The 19,133-nt window shown below is 49.5% G+C and overlaps 1 protein-coding gene across 1 annotated transcript; it reads right to left on the bottom strand.

Moving 5' to 3' along the window:
• Window positions 1–3,290: 3,290 nt before the first annotated feature.
• LOC124671007 (xyloglucan endotransglucosylase protein 7-like) lies at window positions 3,291–4,311 on the bottom strand. Its single transcript, XM_047207454.1, has 3 exons — window positions 4,036–4,311; window positions 3,750–3,949; window positions 3,291–3,666 (listed from the first exon to the last, which is right to left on the bottom strand). Exons 1-3 carry the CDS (start codon window positions 4,309–4,311, stop codon window positions 3,291–3,293), a joined length of 852 nt encoding a protein of 283 aa, XP_047063410.1.
• Between the last annotated feature and the right edge of the window lie 14,822 nt (window positions 4,312–19,133).

Below are 19,133 nucleotides of genomic sequence, written 5' to 3'. Positions count from 1 at the left end.
GGACACGATTAGAGATTCATCACGTCGGTCCAGCCCACCCCTTCCTTGTTTCTCTGAATGGCTTTGTCCACATTTCGGCTTGCAATCGTTGTGCTCCGAAAACTCTCGCACGGGGAGGACACTTAGGTTGATAATGATATGGAGTCCTCTTTCAGCACCAAATCTCCGAACCCTGTATCCTCTCTCTCCCTCTCGCCATACCCTCTAGAATTAACATTCTCTCCACTTTATTGCGACAAGCTCCATCGACAACCAGATGTGGGACAGCATTGAAGAGACCATGACAAATTTTTTAAAGGCTAATTAGATACTATATGCGACTGCAATTATTTCCGAAGACTCTTCGAAAAACGCCACTCTCAGCCTTCCAAGAGCATGGCATATTTTGAAAGATGAAAATTGTAGTGGCATTTTTCGAATACACAATAATCACAGCGACATATATCTACTTAACTTTTTTTAATGTAACAAAAAAATATAATTGTTCCAGATGAAATGGACATTGGCGCATACAAAGTCGTGATTGTTCTAGTCGATTTGGTTGGTTATAAGAAAAAACATAGCCCAGTCCAAGCGACACTCTAAATCATCTGTTCATCTTCCCATCGTCGAGCAGGGGAAAGTAAATACCCAAATCGCACCATCTCCCTTCCGTTTGAGACATCCCAGTCTTTCGGCCGCTACCAAGCCTGATGAGATCTTAGACCTTGCTGCTTGTGCTTTCCTGGCTTGTTGACATCCAGAAAATCTGCGTATATGTACAGGCAAAATTTTTTCTAATGAAGCGAGGTGGTACTAAACTACAACTAACACACCATTTTAGCTATGGGACACGCTCAGGTTCTGATGGCTCGGATGCGGAGATGGCCCAGCGCAGCGCAGCTCGTGGCCCATCCTGTGGCACGAGCAGGTCCAAAACAATGGACGAACCCAGCGATACGATCGGCCCACGGCCAGCGCCCAACAATGCGAAGAAAATAAATTGCAATTTGTTGTATTATGTCTTTTGGTGGGAGGGTAAAACGGTTCAAATAAATGTTGGACAAAATTTTTGGCAGAAACCTTAGCCCTTTTATTATTTGGTATATACTAGGAAAATTACCCGTGCGTTGCTACGGTATGTTGTGTTGTGAGTGAGACTGATAATAAACAACCTAAATACTCCCTCTATTTTTATATATAAGGCCATTAAGTATTATGTGCTAAAACTTTGGCTAAAAAATTAATCAATAAAATAAGTTATATAATACCAAAAACATATCATTGAAAACATCTTTTAAATATGAATCCAGTGATATGCTCTTATGATGATATATAACTTATATTATGTTGGTCAAAGTGTTAGTCAAAGTTCTTCCCGGAAATGCGTTGTAGCCTTATATATAAAAATGAAAGAAGTATAAAAAAAATAAGTATACTAATCTAATAAAAACTTCCTGGTGTATCTTGCTAGATATGTAGAAAATGCACACAAAAAATCTTTTCGAAAATAAAATTGATCGCATACATACTGCTCTTCCTTTTCTTAAGAGGAGTAATTGAGGGGCCTTCAATATGAAAGTGAAGTGTCTCACAATCTTGTTCAACAATAATGAAGTATCCATCTATCTATTAAACCGCATGCTGGTATTCCCATTTTTTTTTCCCAAACAGCTTGCACCGATTCACTTTTGGCAAATCAATCTGGTATCAACATTGTAGACGTACAGGGATAATTGGATCTTTATATGCGTCAGTTTGGAACAGAAATACGACTTTCAAATTGCCATGGAAGTTCGATCTCACCATGCCTCTGCAACCATGGACAGGTAACATCACTTACCTTCATCAAAAAATAACACCATTGCAATCTTCATGCTCTTCAACCCTGAGTAGCAAAGTGTCCGCAATTAAAGAGATGCACAACTGAAAACCTGGTCGATGTGAGAATCATATGCTTCAATAGCCTTTTTGTTCTTGCTTAAAAGTTCCTGAGGTAAGAAAATAAGCCGTTGTGGTTTTTTTTTTTGTAACATCTTTCGCTGGGCCATCTCGCCACATCTTAGAGCTGGTTGGAGCCATATGTTGTACGCTGAGATTTTGCCTATGAAGAAATGAGGATTCTAGCGATCAGAATCGATGCATCTAAATCAGACTTTTCTTCTTGTTGTATTAGCCTGGCAGGCCATGCTTGGCATTAATTTGTGGCAGCGGGTAGCGACCGAATTGAGCCGAGTTCTTCTCGTATGTCCTGGCCACCTGGTAAATCCAGACAGCGAAATTGTGCCTGCATAAGCGAATAGGCGATCGAAAAGCAGCTGGGGCTCTCGCTTAATCGCCCCCGCCAGCTGCATGACATACATATTTCGATCTTCTGAGATAGGCCAATGCCGACGACCCAAATGCCCCTGGAGGCCGCCAAAAAGTTGCTGGCCGCATACGTAGAGCTGCCTCGCTGACGTCGGGACAGGCGGGCAGCTATCGCGTGACGTCGTCCACCGCTGCTCGAGCCAATACGCCATCGACAGCACCGACGCACGCGGCCGTGGGCGGCGGCGCGGCGCCCACAACCGCCGGGCGATGCTGGTCTCCTAGTCACGTACACGCACATAGACGTAGGTGAGGAAAAATCGCTCAGAGGTCTGGCTTTTTACGTCTCTCTAGCCGGAATTCAAGTTTTCATCGGATCGACTGATATATTTTTATCACGACGGACGGAGGTAGGACACGATGTATATGGAAGGTAGAAACCAGGTTACATACGGCAACAGAAACACGCAAGGTTTAAGCGAGGGATGGTTTTGTACGGAAAATAAACTAAGAGGTATTTAACTTATAGGTGGCATAGTGGGTAATTTTCTATAACTTTAGGGGCAATTTCATGTTGGACCGCAAGAAGCCTTATTTTCTTTATTATTAGGTATAGATATAGATATAGATATAGATATAGATATAGATATAGATATATAGATATAGATATAGACATCTGACTCTATCAATCTCCGACTTGAAAACCTAAAGTTGCACACAGATCTCGTCTTTTGCAAACACAAAGTATCTGCTGATGTGCATATTGATCTACTCCGTACTTAGAAACAATAATTTCTCCAACAACTCAGAAGTAGAAATCTTTATATAAAAGAATCTACTCAAAGGATGCATTAAATTAAGTTTTCTTGAATACGTTAAGTCTTTAGATAAACCTCCAATCATATGCTCATCTTTAAGTCACGCTACATACTTCAAAATGGCACTAAAATAACTTCACCTAGTTTGCATACAAGGCAAGATTGTGCCAACCAAAACCCTAGCTAGTACTTGCAGTCGGGCCTCGGGTACTTCCTCCAGGGATCGGTGCAGTAGTTGGCGATCATGTAATTCTTCTGCACCTGCCGGAGGCGGGCCTGCTCCGCGGTGTCCAGCTGCTGGTGCATCCACGCGCCAGTGGAACTAGCACACGCCGCCGGGTCCTGCGACGACACACACCCGGTAGCCGTGTACCCCTTGTACGACGCCACGAACGGCGCCCATGTCCAGTTAGTCTTTATGCTCCCGCCGCCGGTCGCCCATGCCTCCCCGTTCCAGAGGCTCGCGTACACCCGCATCGGCTGCTGCGTCAGGAACGGCACCCCTGTGTCCGCCTGCCGGTTCCGGTACTCCCGAATCGGCGTCCCGTCAACGTAGAACCTGCGTGCAGGGGAACAGTACATATGATGAGATTCCACAATAATCGATCTTTGAGAAGATGATCCACGGGACTCTGTACGTACATGATGTTGATGGGGTTCCAGACGATGGTGTATGTGTGGAAGTCCTTGGTTGGATCGAACCACATGCGGAACTGCTGCTCCCGGCCGCCCACCCCCTGGCTGAAGATGTTGGTCTGCACGGTGTAGGGCTTGCCGTTCAGGTTCCCCAGGAATTCGAAGTCGATCTCGTCGTGGTGCGGCCCCTGCGGCGGCGACGAAAGCTGCACATACATAGTAAGCACGAGAGTCAGTACATGCATGCCCCAAGTTCGACGAAAGCGTTAAGTCCATGCTCGGTCGTCCTTACGTAGAAACTGGCGACGGTGCCGGCGGAGTTGCCGGGGATGAGCTTCATCTTCATGTCCCAGCGGCCGAACAGGTACTGGTTCTTGGACTGGAACCCGGAGCCGGAGGCCTTGTCCATGGTCAGCGTCATGAGGTCGCCGCCGCCGAGGATCTTCGCGCGCCAATCGCCAAACGTGATGTCCACGTCCTGGTAGAAGTTGCCGCCGCGGGCCACGCCGGCAGCCAGCAGCACAGAGCACAGAATCACCACCAATGTTCTCTTTCCATTGGACGCCATCGATCGTCGATCGGCAGCACTGTTCTACCGGCTATGCTACTTGCTGATGGTTATGCTGTTTTTGTGTGAGGCCAACGGGTGCAACTTGTGGGTTTTATAGGCCAATGGAAGGAGCAGGATGACATCCTCTGATTCCTCCTCAGGAGAGATTGTAGTGCTTAATTGTTAGCTAGGAAGTAGGTGTGATTAACCGCCAATCATATTTGTTGATATTGATTACTCGCTCATTTTTAGTACTCATCCCAAAGAATATTGCAACCAAGGATGACGATGAATGAATGGAGAGTCAGTTGATCCCAGTTTTGACCTCGCAGATTGACATTTTTTTTTGACACTTACTACCTCATTTAGCAAATTATCGTCCTAATTACCATATTTAATTGTTTGTCAGCAGTACTATAACAACACATATTTTTAGAGAGTAATTAACCGACACATTTTATGCATGGTTATTCTTTCCATTCTTTGGTTCCACCTTTGAAACCAATTTTTGAAAAAAATTAATGCTGCGTAATCCAATCAGTGCCTCTTATGGTATTTGTGGGGCCATGTTTCTATAGATGGCCATTTGATACTCTCATATCACATAAATATTTTTAATCAGAAAAAACATAATACTACCTCGTTCCAAAATATAAGGCATATAAATTTAGCCAAAAGTTATTATTTCCTATGTTTGGCCAAAGTTACAGACAAAATATGAACATTAGAATACAAAATCCTTATCAATAGATCCAATATTTTTCTTCCTATTTTTGATCAAACTTCGCAAGATCTGACTATTGACTAAATCTATACGTCTTGTATTTGGGAATGGAGGTAGTACAAAATAGGCTTATCTCATACACAAACATAAATGATGATTTTTAATAATAAAATTTGACCAATAAAATTCAACCTACTTTGAAGATCTAACTATTACTTGTAGACAATCACTAGTACATGTTAGCCAATCACACACATTTAAAATGTCCCATTCCACACAGTTTATTGGAACCATGCCTACAAGGGGGTCGGCAACTAGGCGAGGCATCGCCCACATTTACCCACTATTACAAGGGGCTCGGCAACTGGGCGAGGCATTGGCACATTTGATATACCACATGTACGTATAGATTGCAAAATAGTTTCAATTATTAGCTATGCAAATAATAAAGATACACAAAGAATAGAATTTAGTTTTTCTTGGTTACGAGGTTGTATTTGTGATAGCTTCCAAATTATAGAACTGCTACCGTAATCTCAAGACTCTCTAGGTTGCCCTCGTAATTCATTGCTCTGAACCATTAGTCAAGTATTTTCATCACCTTTTGATATTTTGGTAGTATGAAAGACACTCTTAAAAAATGCTAATTATGATGTGTATCAAAACATCACAATAGTGGCGGGCTGGGGGAGGTGCAGCCTGTGAATTGATTTGTATCTCATATGTGTACATAGAAGTAAGGATGTGAATTAGTTATATGATTAATGAAGATATATCAATTAGGTGCCAATGTTGGAGCAGAGCTTCATCACAGAAGGGGATAATATTAGGCGAGACTCAGACACTAGACCTAGCATCAAACTATGTTGGCATGTAAGTTGAGGAGTGGATTCAGTAGTACGCTCATGAGACCTCACTTATGGAGATATAAAGGGCGAGGAGATCTTTTGGTGACAATGGAGTCGCCATAATTGGCTTATGAAAGGAGACACAAACACTATATATTTCCATTCCATTTCAAATGACAGGCGTCAGAAGTTGCCTATGGGAGGATGGACATCTCCTGGAGGATGCCACAAATATTTCCACCCATTATTTACTCCATATAAAAGAATCTCTTCACGGCGGGAGCCCATTCAGTGGTGGCGTTAGCCGTAGAATTTTAGCCGCCGAGGGCTATAGTCTCCGTTGACAAGAATGAGGAGCTCAAGCTCCCATTTTTTCCAAAGGAGGTTGGAAGGGAAATTATGGAGATGGTGGAAAATTTGTCCTGGGCCTAGATTTTCTCATGGTTATTTTCTATCAGATATTCTAGGAGAAGATTTAAGTGATGATTATGCCGATGTTCGAGCAGTTCTAAATTGGGACATTGGTTATGTCTTGCTTGAATTTTGGCATGATTACCTTAATTCACAAGCTTGTGTGTGTGTGTGGGGGGGGATATATATCCGCTAATTTAATTGAATTATGGCTACCAATGTAATCCGAAGAATATTTTGAAAGGTGTGCCCAACAAGGATGGATCCGGTTAAGGAGTGCCTGATGCATGCCTGCCAATTTTCCTTCTGGAAAGGCCAGTTTATCCATGATAGGATTTTTGCACTTCATGAGTGTTATCACCAGATTTTGACCAAGTCGGAGGTGGGCCGCGATCAAGATGGACTTGAAGATATATATATAGAAGAAATACGTGAATCGGCCTTACATGCAAAGTTTGGGCTAGTTTGCCCTTGTATCTGTAACATATTAGGTTACGTGTCGATTAGGAGTTAGAGTTTTTACCCGTGCACGGTTAGGTGCACGCTTGAGTTAGAAAGTCCCTGGACTATAAATATGTATCTAGGGTTTATGGAATAAACAACAACCAACGTTCAACACAAACAAATCTTGGCGCATCGCCAACTCATTCGTCTCGAGGGTTTCTCCGGTAAGCACCATGCTGCCTAGATCGCATCTTGCGATCTAGGCAGCACAAGCCTGCCCACGTTGTTCATGCGTTGCTCGTGCTGAAGCCTTTTTGATGGCGAGCAACGTAGTTATCTTAGATGTGTTAGGGTTAGCATTGTTCTTCGAATTACATGCTTTCGTTATGCAACCCTTGCACATCTAGCCGCCCTTACACCTATCTCAGGTGTAGGGGCGGCACCCCGCTTGATCATAGTTTAGTAGATCTGATCCGTTATGGTTGCTCCTTGTTCATCAAGGATTAGTTTAACATCCGCAATAGTTAGGCCCTACAAAGGGTTGGAGGATCCAGCGGCGTGTAGGGTGACGTTTGCTAGCCCTAGAAAGGATGTTCCGGGGATCAACCTCGTGTTGGTTTTTAGGCCCTGTCTAGGATCGGCTTACGGTCACCGTGCGCGAGCGCGAGGCCCAATCGTGAGTAGGATGATCCGATTATGCGGTGAAAACCCTAAATCGTCGTAGATCTTATTAGCTTTATCTTGATCAAGCAGGACCACCATATATTCGGACACCTCGTTCGAATCATGGGTGGATCGGCTCTTTGAGCCGATTCACGGGATAACCCGAGAGCCGATCGAGGCTCGTATTTAATGTTTACGTGTATGCCATGCAGAAACTAAGCGAGGCATCATCCACACCTTCCCCGACCGTGTATAGGTCAGGTGGCACGCCCTTGCGATAGCATCGGACGTGTGACCGAGGAGGCTTTGCGGGCCGTCGCTCCGAGGGACCGGGGCCAGCCGCAGCCCTAGTTGTTCCCGGCTCTACCGTGTTGCCCGTCTCCGCCCGCCGGGGGGTTTCGACGTCAACACATTCTGGCACGCCCGGTGGGACAACCTTCGACAAACACCACATCGCCATCTACATCCGAGATGGCGGAAAGCACTCCGGTCAAGTACGAGGATCTGCCTGATGAACTCAAAAAGAAACATGACGAGATCAAGGCAACCCTCAAAGCCGAACTCATCGGCTCCTCTGAGAAGACCCGTTCGCACGGTATCGAGCTCAATGAAAACACACGTCCGTTGCCTGGCGACAACATGGTGGATCTCAGCCACTCCATATGCAAGCCAGAGTTCCCCTTTGGTGTCAACATGGCAGGGCTTGCAAGCTGCCATGGCAAAGATGAAGCAGAAAGCAGCCACTCCCGTGGAAAGGATAAAGAGGAGGCCGATCCGCGCGACCGGCCCCAAGATGATGACAGACGGTACCTGACAGAGGAGGAAGTGAGAAGCGTGCGGTATCAACGTCCACTTTCCGAGCATCTCCTCAACAAATATGAGCAACAGTACGACCGACGTCGGCGCTACGACGTAGATGATGAGAGAAATTGTCGGTCTGATGCAGAGGACAGGAGGTACCGTCAGCATGATAGAAACAACGACGGGTACAATCGTCACGCGGGAGGGAGGTCAAGGGGGCAAGATGACATGGATAGGCACTGGGACTGCCCTTTCTTCAAACATTGCCGGGACTCGGGAATGAGCCGATTGCCAACAATCGAGAACTGCCCGTAATGCAAACAAAGGAAGAAGGATGCAGCTAACGTGTCCGTGTTCAAGCGTCTAGGGCCTCTCCCGCCTCGGGACAAGCATGCTGAGTCCGCTCGGGTGGAAGATCTCGAGGAACTAGAGGACGATGATGAAGAAGATAAGTATCATCGGCCAAGGTGGTGCCCTGATGGGCTCAGCCGTTCCCAGAGCGAAGGGTTCAGCGTCCGCGTGGGCTGGAAGAAGCCGAAAGATTATACCCGCACACGTTGAGGAAGGCACGGCCTGATTTGGCCGCCAAAATTCAGCGAACCCTGGACGAAGAAGGTCAGCCACAAAGAAAAGAGTGGCGCCCCAAGCAAAAGAAAGCCGATGAAGATACATCGGCTGGCACTAACATGGTCTTCATCCTTCCAACGGAGTTTAGTGCTCCAAGGTTATATGAAGCACCTGTGGCACAACTGGACTGCGGCCCACGGCCGGTCATCTTTGAAAAGCCGCAAGAAAGAAGTTACAGGCATCTGAAGGCCCTGTACTTGCGAGGTTACATCAATGGGCAGCCTGTCAACAAGATGTTGGTAGACACCGGGGCGGCAGTTAACATTATGCCATACTCCATGCTACGTCGGTTGGGACGCTCCAGCTCGGATCCGATCAAGACCAATGTAACACCGAGCGATTTCAACGGCCAAGCATCCGACGCCCAAGGTGTTCGAATGTGGATCCGACCGTAGGAAGGAAAACTGTCCCTACGATGTTCTTTATTGTCGACGACGAAGAGTACCTATGCTGTCCTACTAGGGAGGGATTGGATCCACGCCAATCGTTGCATTCCATCCACGATGCACCAATGCTTAATACAATGGGATGGAGATGAAGTAGAAGTCGTCCGCGCAGATGATTCGGCCGAGGTTTCAACAGCCTGGCATGGACGTTTGGGAGACATCAGGCCAAGAGCCGCTCTCAGGCATCAATTTGGACGACTGCGAGCGCATCGACGTGACAAAGAACGGGGTTAGGCTGGTTTTATCCACCGGCCTGACCATGTAACAAAGCAAATGTCGATGAACAAACGTGGCGAGGCTGATCCTTGTAATCGGCCCCAAAAAAATTTATGAAGGACATTACAAAACCTTCACTGAGCAATTCAACATGGAGGCCGATTTCAGCAATCGGCCAAAATTATCCTCACCATCCATTCTGCCTGAATTCAACATCGATCTCATAGGCAATGGGTTTACGTCGGCTGATGAGCTGGAAGAAGTCCACGCTGGTCCTATCAGAGCCGACGTTCACATAGAGTGCCTTGGCTAACCATAGAGCCGAGTTCAGCAGCTACCTGGCAGAATCGGCTCGGGGGGCACATAGAAGGATAGAGTACGAGGATACGGAGTTTGAAGCAAGTCAAGATATATTCCCTGATAAAGTATGGGGGCCGATACGTGAGCAAATCGGCTGTGAAAAATCCAAAATTTTCAAGCACAGCCGATGTGCAGGCATCGACTTAAGGGTGGCTCAGCATCGACTTAAGGGTGGCTCAGCGGTGCCAGCAGAAGCCCAACGAAGGGGACGTACCTCTTCTAGGACCATGAAGACGACCGATGATGAAGCAATCGGCTGTGGCATTTTTGCTTGGAGCGTGGCCAAGGTGGCGACTTGGTAGTTGTTACTTTCGGGGGTTGTTGCGTCCAGAGTTGTGGAGAACGTCAAGACTTCATCAACATTCTCACCGGAAGTTGCATCAGGATGCCAAGGATGACGAGCCGATATGAGCAGCAAGGCGCACGAGTCGAACTGGAAAAGCTCGGGGGGCAGCTCGCCCTGGAGATTCTTTGTTCGGACGACGAATTTCGTTGAAATCGGCTGGCTCCGCATTTTACAACTTGGAAGCCGATGGGAGCCCATTTGGTTGGCTCACTATTGTCCTCGCTCTGACCGAGGCTCGGGGGGCAGCTTGCCCCGAAGGATCCTTTGCCACAGGAAGCCGATTTTGTTGGAATCGGCTGGCTCTGCATCACAACTTGTCTGAAGAATGGTGCTGATGTTGCAAAATTATCAGTTTCAGCATGCAAGTCGATTCAGCGACAAGCCCAGTGTCGTTGCCTAATCGACGGTACCCCGAAGGAGGGATCCTCACGAGGGGGAGAAGAAGTAGGGGCCATAGGGCGGAGTGCACACGGGACGGTGGTACGCGAGTTACCCAGCTTCGGAACACCTGCACGATGACAGGGCCTACCGCTGCTTGTCCGGAATTATCCGGGCGCTTTCGCGTTGTTACAATGAGTTGTGGTTGTGCCTCTAGGGCTCCCGGGATCCGGCTTATAAAGGCGCACGGATCTAGGGTTTACATGGAGAGTCCTAGCCGGATTACGTATAGCCTAACTACGGTACAATATCTTGCCGTGCACGTCACGGATCCGCCTTCCATACACGTCGTCCCGGATCCGGGTTCCTCATGGGCCTCCATGGATCCGGGTTACTCCTATGTCGGTACGGATCCGGCCCGCCGATCCCGGGCTGGACTTCTTCCTTCATGATCAACAAGAATCGGGCCGCCCGATGGGCCACATGCCTCATCACCGTCTCGTGGGCCACCCGGGCTTGCCGGATCTAGGCACCGTCGATGGTACACCTATGAAGTATACCCACAACAAGAGCCCCCGCAGTTCTCCGAGTTTCACCTGCAGTTTCCGCCTTGCTGGTTCATTATAATCTCCGGCAAACGTTGGTAACGCGGAGAAACTTGAAGAGCTCCAACTTTGCATTTTCTTCTTTTTTCCAACTTATAGCCGGAAAATGCTCCCATCCCGCGGGACTTCATCCATCGACGTTCCAAAGAACATTTCCGGGTTACTCCCTGCTCGAACGAGAGACAACTTATCTTCACGAAATTACCCGGAATCTTAAAAGACTCAAACGGCTTCGGAAATCCTTCATCTTCAGATCATACTCAACAACGGAAGTTCCGTATTTCCCGCGCACAACTTCCTTATTTCCCGCGCTAAATTTTCGCAGATGCAAATCTTCAACCGGAATTTTCGGGAGTGCATGGTTAAATTACCTCCACGTCGTTTTACCGCATTTGACCTAAACACGTGTCATCCATCCAACGGCGCGACCGTTCAGCTTCCACCGTTGGATCCGGATCCCGAATCTCCGAGCGCGGCCTATAAATACCCCGCGGCCCGGTAAAAATTCATTCTTTCACCCCCTCTCACCACATCGTCTTCCTCCTCGCGCCGCGCCGCCCGCCACATCTTGACTCCGGCGAACTTCGTCACGGTGAACTTCGCGCGCCGCCGAACCAAGGCTCCCCTCGCACCAAGATTCTCACGTTTGAACGAGAAACTCGCTCCGCCGCCGATTCGTGGTCACGCGGGTCGATTTCCTTCAAGTTCGGCGACCTCATCTCCGCCGGAGCTCCGTCGAGCCACCGCGCCATTAGCGGTAAGTACGCCGGCCTTGTAGAAGACAACCTAGTGTAGAAGATAGGCTTAGTGATCCGGGTACTCAAACACTTTGTATGGGTGCAGCCGGAAGCATGCCACTCGAATCGTCACTTTGCACTGGTAGCTCTTCGAGTAGCCCGGATCCCAACCAAATAGAACCCATATGCCCGGATCCCATATCATTCCCGCCACCGTATGTTTCCGACATCGTACTAGCTCAACCTTTTTCCGCATCTTCCAAAGACCGCTCCAAGCCGGATCCCTACCCTCCAAGAGCTCCAAGAAGAACTCGAGGGACAAGCTCGGATGGCAGCAAAGGTGCAGGAGGCGGAAAACAAGAAGGCGTCCAAGGCCCGGATCCGCGAAGGAGAACGGGGTCAATGGTGGCCTTGCGAAACTACCGACGTGGAGCTTAGGGAGCTCCAGAACGAAGGAATGATCTCCTCACATTGGAGTTTCACTCGTGATTCCGTCGTCCCCAAGCCGTAGCCGGAGAAATAGTTATGACTAAGGCTTGGGTGGAACGCGGACTTTCACTTCCCTGTTCGGAGTTTTTTCTCTCTATCCTCAACACCTACGGGCTCCAGCCCCACAACATCTGCCCAAATTCATACCTTCTCTTGTCCAACTTCGTGACTCTCTGCGAAGGACATCTTGGGATCCGGCCGTACGTCAAGTTGTGGCAATTCTTTTTCCGGTGAAGAAAGAAACCAAGGAGAAAGCAATGGTGAACCGCGGAAGCATGACGTTTATGCTCCGCCCTAGCCGCATGTACCCTCCCCATGACTCGCACGAATCCGTCCGGCACCGGAACGCCGGATGGTTCTATGAGAAGAATGCCTCAGCTTCCGAAAGTCCATGAGGGTCTCGCCTCGGCTCGTCAACGAACCTCCGAAGAACTTGCAAGCCGGAGCTTCGTCCCTTCGCTCGCCCGCACCCCAATCCCGGAGAAGGCTGCGCGGAGAATCTCCCCGGCTAGTCCACGACGGACTAACCGGAGCCCAGCTCACACTTAGCTGGTTCTCCCGGAGAATCCAGCCTCTACGCTACAACGCGCGCCCGATGTGCGCTTATACCGGGGCGGATGATCTTCTCCGGGTTACCCGCCACGATCTTCCGGCCGACTCTCTGAAGAGAAGGATCAAGACGTTGGTGAAGATTCCGAGGGGCCAACAGGTCCCGGAACTGACCAAAGACATTTATACAAACGACCAGTGTCCTCCGGTAAGCTTTGTTCCTTTCGCCGCTTCAAACTTCACAAGTTTTTGGATGTTTAACTTAACTTTTATTCATCTTCCTTCCAGCTCAACACTTTGGCGGAGGAAAACTTTCGCACCATTCTCCGCGTCCCCGTCACCGAAGACACGGCGGAGGAGGTTCCGGATGACGATGAGGAGGAAGAGGAACAGCACCTCGCAAGGCGGCCCCTCGACCTACAAAGCGTCCCCGCGCCAAGGCTTCCGGCTCTGAGGCCGGAGCTAGCGGCGAGGCCTCCGCCAAGAAACCGAAGACGGTAAAACCACCTCCGCTAGACTCAAGGAAAGCGGAGCGTGCGCGTATAAGGATGCTCTCAACGGCCGGCCAAGGCACGCGCCCCATCATCCCCGGCGCCCCGTAAGTTTCCGAGCATGATGCGATTTTAACTTAGCGAAATTATCTCTTGTCTAAACCCTTTCACTTGTTCGCAGGAATCCGAAAATCGCTGCCACGCGGACCACCAGCCAAGAGCCCATCACAAAATACATGAAGAAATCTCCGGCTGTTGGTCCCTCTACTCCAGCCTCCACCAAGCGTCTCCCACCCAACTCCCCAACCGTCGCCCCTCGAGCGGATCCATCTCCCCCACCTCGCCGCAAACACTCCACCGGAAATAATTCCGGTTAGCAGCGAGACATGCGGGCGAAGAAGACCCTAAGGCCAAAGGCCCCGCCCAAGAAGAGGCGGAAAAACAAGTCCAAGGAGAGGTTGAAGTAACTTCTTCCGAGAAAGCCGGAGAAGGCGCCGGCGACATGGTCGTTTTTCCGAAGAACTTTGGAGATCCGCCGACACCACTTCCACCCCAAAGGCCTATGCCACTAAGTTTTTCAACAAGCCGACCGAGGCGGAGAAGTGGGAGCTTCAACAAGACCTCGCTTAACGCCATGCCGAACAACGCCCGGGGGAAACCTCGATTCCAGGACGTCGGAAATCCAAGACTTCAAGAAAAATGTTGGCCAGCTCCGCGACCAGCTCATCTCGCAAGCAAAAGGTACTCCCCAAGAGCCCCCAAGCATGTAAGCGGAAACCGAAAAAGTAGTTAGCGCTTAGATGCTTAGAGAAAGATTACTTCCGGGAAAGTTTTTTAGAATGAACCAAGTAGCCCCCAAGCATTATGGCGGAAAGGTTCCGCAATGATGCTTTTAAAAGAAACCACCGCTACAAGCGGAATTTTTACTCCCGCACCGTTTAAATTTTACAGAACAAGCAGGCGCCGCACTACGAGCCGCACAAGAACATTGCCCCGCAGCCGCCGCGTTACTCTGAGTCAGGCGGAAAATATCCGGACCCTGAAGGATGAGAATGCAGAATTGGCTAAACAACTGGCGGACGCCCAAGGTTGGTTTCCGCCTTCTTCGTCATTAACCAAATTCCGACTTTAAATTTGCTGTTAACTTATGTTATTATAGGCGCATCCTCCTCCCTGGCAACAGCTTCGACTGAACTTGAGAACCTCGCGCTCCTCGTACCAAGAATTGGAGACGAAGCTAAAGGAGGCGGAACTTAAGAGGGAGCAAGCCGAAAAGCAGCTGGCGGAGAAAAACTCCGAGCATATCGTGGAAAAGGGCGAGCTGAAACTGAAGATAGAATGCCGATAGCGAGACCATCAAGAGGCAACAAAAAGAGCTCAACGGACTCCGGAAATATATGGAGACCGCGGAACAAAGACCGGGATTTGCTCAATGAGAACATCTTGGGTACCGATACCGGAACCTTGCCCAGATATTTGTTCCGACGTTTTACTTTATGCTCAAAACCGTATGCTTATATCCCGACCGTTTTATGCGTAACCACTTGGGTATTCCGAAGAGCGCCGGAATTTGTACCCACGTGATGACCTTCTTCAACTTGCAGTGCGATGACCGCAAAGATCTCATCTCCGCCTCCCGCAAGATATGTTATAACTTATCCATCAAGAGGAGCCGCACTTGCGACGTCCGGAAACTTATTAGAAAGATGGATGTTCTGCCGGAGCTAGTGACGGATCTCGCAAGCATCATCAGCCCGAGGCGCAGCTCGCAATGTCCTTGACCATGTGCCTAGCACATAATGCGGATCTTGATCTTGATGAAGTGACCACGGCGTTCCTCCGGATGCGGATGTTAGCGCGCCACCGGATGCAGTGAGCGGCTACGACACCCGTATTGCGCGCAGGATCCGGCACGAGGAATTCTACGACAAGGTCGTCCTTCCCGCGCGACGAGCCCTTAGAAGCGGAACTTCGTAAGGAACTTGCCGCCAAGGCGCGACCTCGCGGAATCCGGAACCCAGCTTACCCGGACCAGCTCCAAGGATGCTCCCCAAGAGGAACCCAAGACCAGCACCGCCGCTTCGAAAAGAAAGTGATGAAGACGTGTCTTCTCCGGCCGAAGGCGCCAAGGAACAAGATCCAGTAGGGCAAGACTTCTCCGCTAAGGGGGAGTGAGAACTTTTATTCCCGCGGGAAAACAATGCATCATTTTGGCCCCGCCGAGGGTTTGTAATAAGACTTTAAATTCTTAAGTAGCTAGGAACGAAACGATTATGCATGGGGCGGAAACACTTATCCCGCTATCCGTTTAATATTATGTGCATGTTTCGTTTTATGTCGGAAAGCAAGTGCTGATTTCGTTATTTTCCGGCTTGCCCGCTTGACCTTCCACGAGCCGGAAAACCTTAGCCGGAAATGCTTGCCAGCGGCGACGAAGCCCAATGGCAATCCGTCCATAACCGCGGAAACAAGCCCCCATGCATAGGTGCCGGAAATCGCTACTAGGAATCCACGAGTTCGCAACAGATAACAACTTAATCATAAAACTTAAGCTTACGTCCTAAAGGACGGTTTTAGAAATCACAACTTTTATACACGCCTAGGCGGAAAACATCCAGCTCTGCGGTTTTAGTCGGAAAAAACATACACGATCTAAAATGAACAAGTAAAGGAGGTAAAAGACTCAAAGAGTGAACCATAAGCTTTATTTCATTGATCATGTATAACTATTACGTAGTTTGTAACTCGGAAAAATATGCTAAGTGTAGAAAGGACGTAGCTGTGCGATATTCCAAGGGCGATCTCGTTTCATCGTAGATGTCATCCGGATCCTCACGCTTGCGTTTCCGGCGCCAGCTAGCAGTGTCTATCCCTCAGCTCGCGGAAATCGACAAGGTAGTACGATCCGTTATGAAGCACTTTGCTAACGACAAAGGGTCCTTCCCATGGAGATTGCAGCTTATGGTCTTTCACCCGTCGAAGGCGGAGGACCAGTGTCTCCGGCCATGAAGGAGCGTTTCCGAACTCGACGACCGTGATAGCGTCGGAGCTTCGCCGGTAGATGGCGGAGCGCCGATCAGCCTAGATTCCGAGCTTCCTCGATCAGGTCCACAGTATAGCCGTCCGGCCTCGTCGACCGTTTCTTCGTTATAGGCGGAAACTCGCGGTGAATCATGGATGATGTCGGAGGGAATCACGGCTTCGGATCCGTATACCAGGAAGAAAGGGGTAAACCCCGTTGACCTCGTTAGGGGTAGTTCGCAAACTCCACAAGACAGCCGTCTAGTTCGTCGGCCCAAGCTCCACCTGCTCGTCGCAGCGGTTCTTCAAGGCGTGGCTTGATTCCCGATAATATTAGACCGTTAGCTCTTTCGACTTGACCATTGGATTGTGGGTGAGCCACAGTATGCAAGGTCCAATCGAATCCCCATTGTCTCACAATAATCCTTCAATTCTCCCCGAGCGAAGTTTGTGCCATTATCCGTGATTATGCCGTGTGGGATGCCGAATCTCATCACGAGGCCGCATGACAAATTTTAGTGCCGTAGCACCGTCGGCTTTTCTCACCGGCTTGGCCTCGATCCACTTGCCGAACTTGTCAACAGCCGACCAGGAGGTATTCACAACCACCAGGAGATGATCGTTTTAACTTACCAACCATATCGAGCCCCCAGACCGCAAATGGCCAGGTGATAGGTATGGTCTTCAGCTCTTGGGCCGGAGCGTTTGGTTGAGTAGCGTAGTACTGACAACCTCGGCAGGTCTTGACTATCTTGTCAGCATCTTCTTTAGCCGTGAGCCAATAAAAGCCTAGCCGAAAAGCTTTTGCAACGAGTGACCTGGGAGCGGCATGGTGCCCGCAGTCCCCCGCGTGGATCTCTCCGAGGATTTCAATGCCATCTTGATTTGAGACGCATTTGAGAAATACCCCCGTTGCGCTTCGTTTGTAGAGCTGTCCATCAACAATTGTGTAGGATCGTGCTCGTCCGATGATCCGGCGCGCGAGGACCTCGTCCTCCGGCAACTTCCGATCGATGAGGTAGTCCAGAAAGGCCGTGTCCAAGCCGGAATGGTAGCCAATACCTCTTTAGCCGGAGACACCGCCACTTCCGGGTTTTCCGGGTTAGCGCCCTTCACCGAGGGTATCCGGAGATGCTCTAGGAAAATTCCAGGCGGAATTGGCTTTCTGCCGGATCCGAGCTTGGATAGCATATCTGCCGCCGTATTGTCGTCTCTTCTGACGTACTTGACTTCGTATCCGAGGAAGCTCTTGGCGATCTCGTCAACTTCGTCTCTGTAGGCCGCCATGACGGAATTTCTGGCGTTCCAGGTTCCGGCTACTTGCTGTGCCACCAGGTCGGAATCTCCGCAACAAATGATGTGCTTGATCCCTATTTCCTTAGCGATGCGCAGTCCGTGTAGTAGAGCCTCGTATTCCGCCATGTTATTTGTAGCTTCGAAGTGGATCTCGCGAACATACCGCAGCTCTTCTCCGGTAGGGGACTTCGTGGTGACTCCGGCTCCCGAGCCTTGATGCCGCTTGGATCCGTCGAAGTGCATGACCCATGTTTCCGGTTCCGGCTCCAGACTTGCATCCGGAGCTTCGTCCAATCCGCAACGAAATCTGCCAAGACTTGGGATTTGACCGCAGTCCTTGGCTTGTAAGCGATGTCGAAGGCGGATAATTCGATGCCCCATTTAGCCGTCCGTCCCGTTGCGTCGCCGTTGTTGAGAATTGTTGACAGCGGAGCTTTGCTCACAACTGTTACTGGGTGCTCTTGGAAGTAGTGTCTCAGCTTCCGCTGCCTAGGAAAACTCCATAAGCTAGCTTCTGAAAGTGAGGGTATCTTTGCTTTGACTCCGTCAGCACCTCGCTTATGTAGTAGACAGGTCTTTGGACGTCATATTCATGACCTTCTTCCTTTCGCTCCACCACGATGACGAGGCCGATGACTTTGTTGGTAGCCGCCGATAAAGGAGCATTGGCTCGACTCGCCGGGGCTGCCAGGATAGGTGGGGAGGTAAGTATTTCCTTCAACCCTCGAAGAGCTGCGTCACCGCGTCGTCCCGTACAAATTTGTCTCGTTTTCTTCAAGCAACTTGTACAGCAGGTAGCGCCTTCTCGCCAAGACGGCTAACAAACCTACCGATTGCCGCGACACAACCAGCTAGTCGTTGCACATCTTTGAGACAAGTTGGCCGTTTGATACACAGGATTGCCTTGATCTTTTCCGGTTAACCTCAATGCCTCCGTGAGAGACTATGAAGCCAAGGAGTTTTCCGGCCGGCACGCCAAAGACGCACTTCAGCGGATTCAACATCATCTTGTACCGACGGAGATTCTCAAAGGTTTCGTGAGGTCGCCGATCAAGTCGGATCCTTTCCGGGTCATGACCGCGATGTCGTCGACGTAGGCGTGCACGTTCCGGCCAATTTGGTCCTTCAGTGCATCGCCGCATCGTACGTTGGTAGGTGGCACCTGCGTTTTTCAAACCAAAAGGCATAGTAACATAGCAAGAAGTGCCAAACGGGGTAATGAATGAAGTCGCCTTTTGGTCGGATTCCGGCATCCGGATCCGATGGTACCCGGAATGCGCATCAAGAAAACACAGAGTTCCGCCCCCGCCGTCGAATCAATGACTTGGTCAATGCGCGGCAGGGGGAACGGATCCTTCGGGCAATGTTTGTTCAAGCCGCAGTAATCG

The sequence above is a fragment of the Lolium rigidum genome, chromosome 7, assembly GCF_022539505.1.
Source record: "Lolium rigidum isolate FL_2022 chromosome 7, APGP_CSIRO_Lrig_0.1, whole genome shotgun sequence".
In the NCBI taxonomy this organism is placed as follows: domain Eukaryota; kingdom Viridiplantae; phylum Streptophyta; class Magnoliopsida; order Poales; family Poaceae; genus Lolium; species Lolium rigidum.
Note: the sequence above shows the minus strand (reverse complement) of the source record. Positions and strands in the feature narration are given on the sequence as shown.

Coding starts and splice junctions, on each gene's coding strand:
- LOC124671007 (XM_047207454.1), bottom strand. CDS start 4,311: ATGGCGTCCAATGGAAAGAGAACATTGGTGGTGATTCTGTGCTCTGTG. Junction 3,950..4,035: donor GCACCGTCGCCAGTTTCTAC/GTAAGGACGACC, acceptor ATGTATGTGCAG/CTTTCGTCGCCGCCGCAGGG. Junction 3,667..3,749: donor TGGAACCCCATCAACATCAT/GTACGTACAGAG, acceptor CCCTGCACGCAG/GTTCTACGTTGACGGGACGC.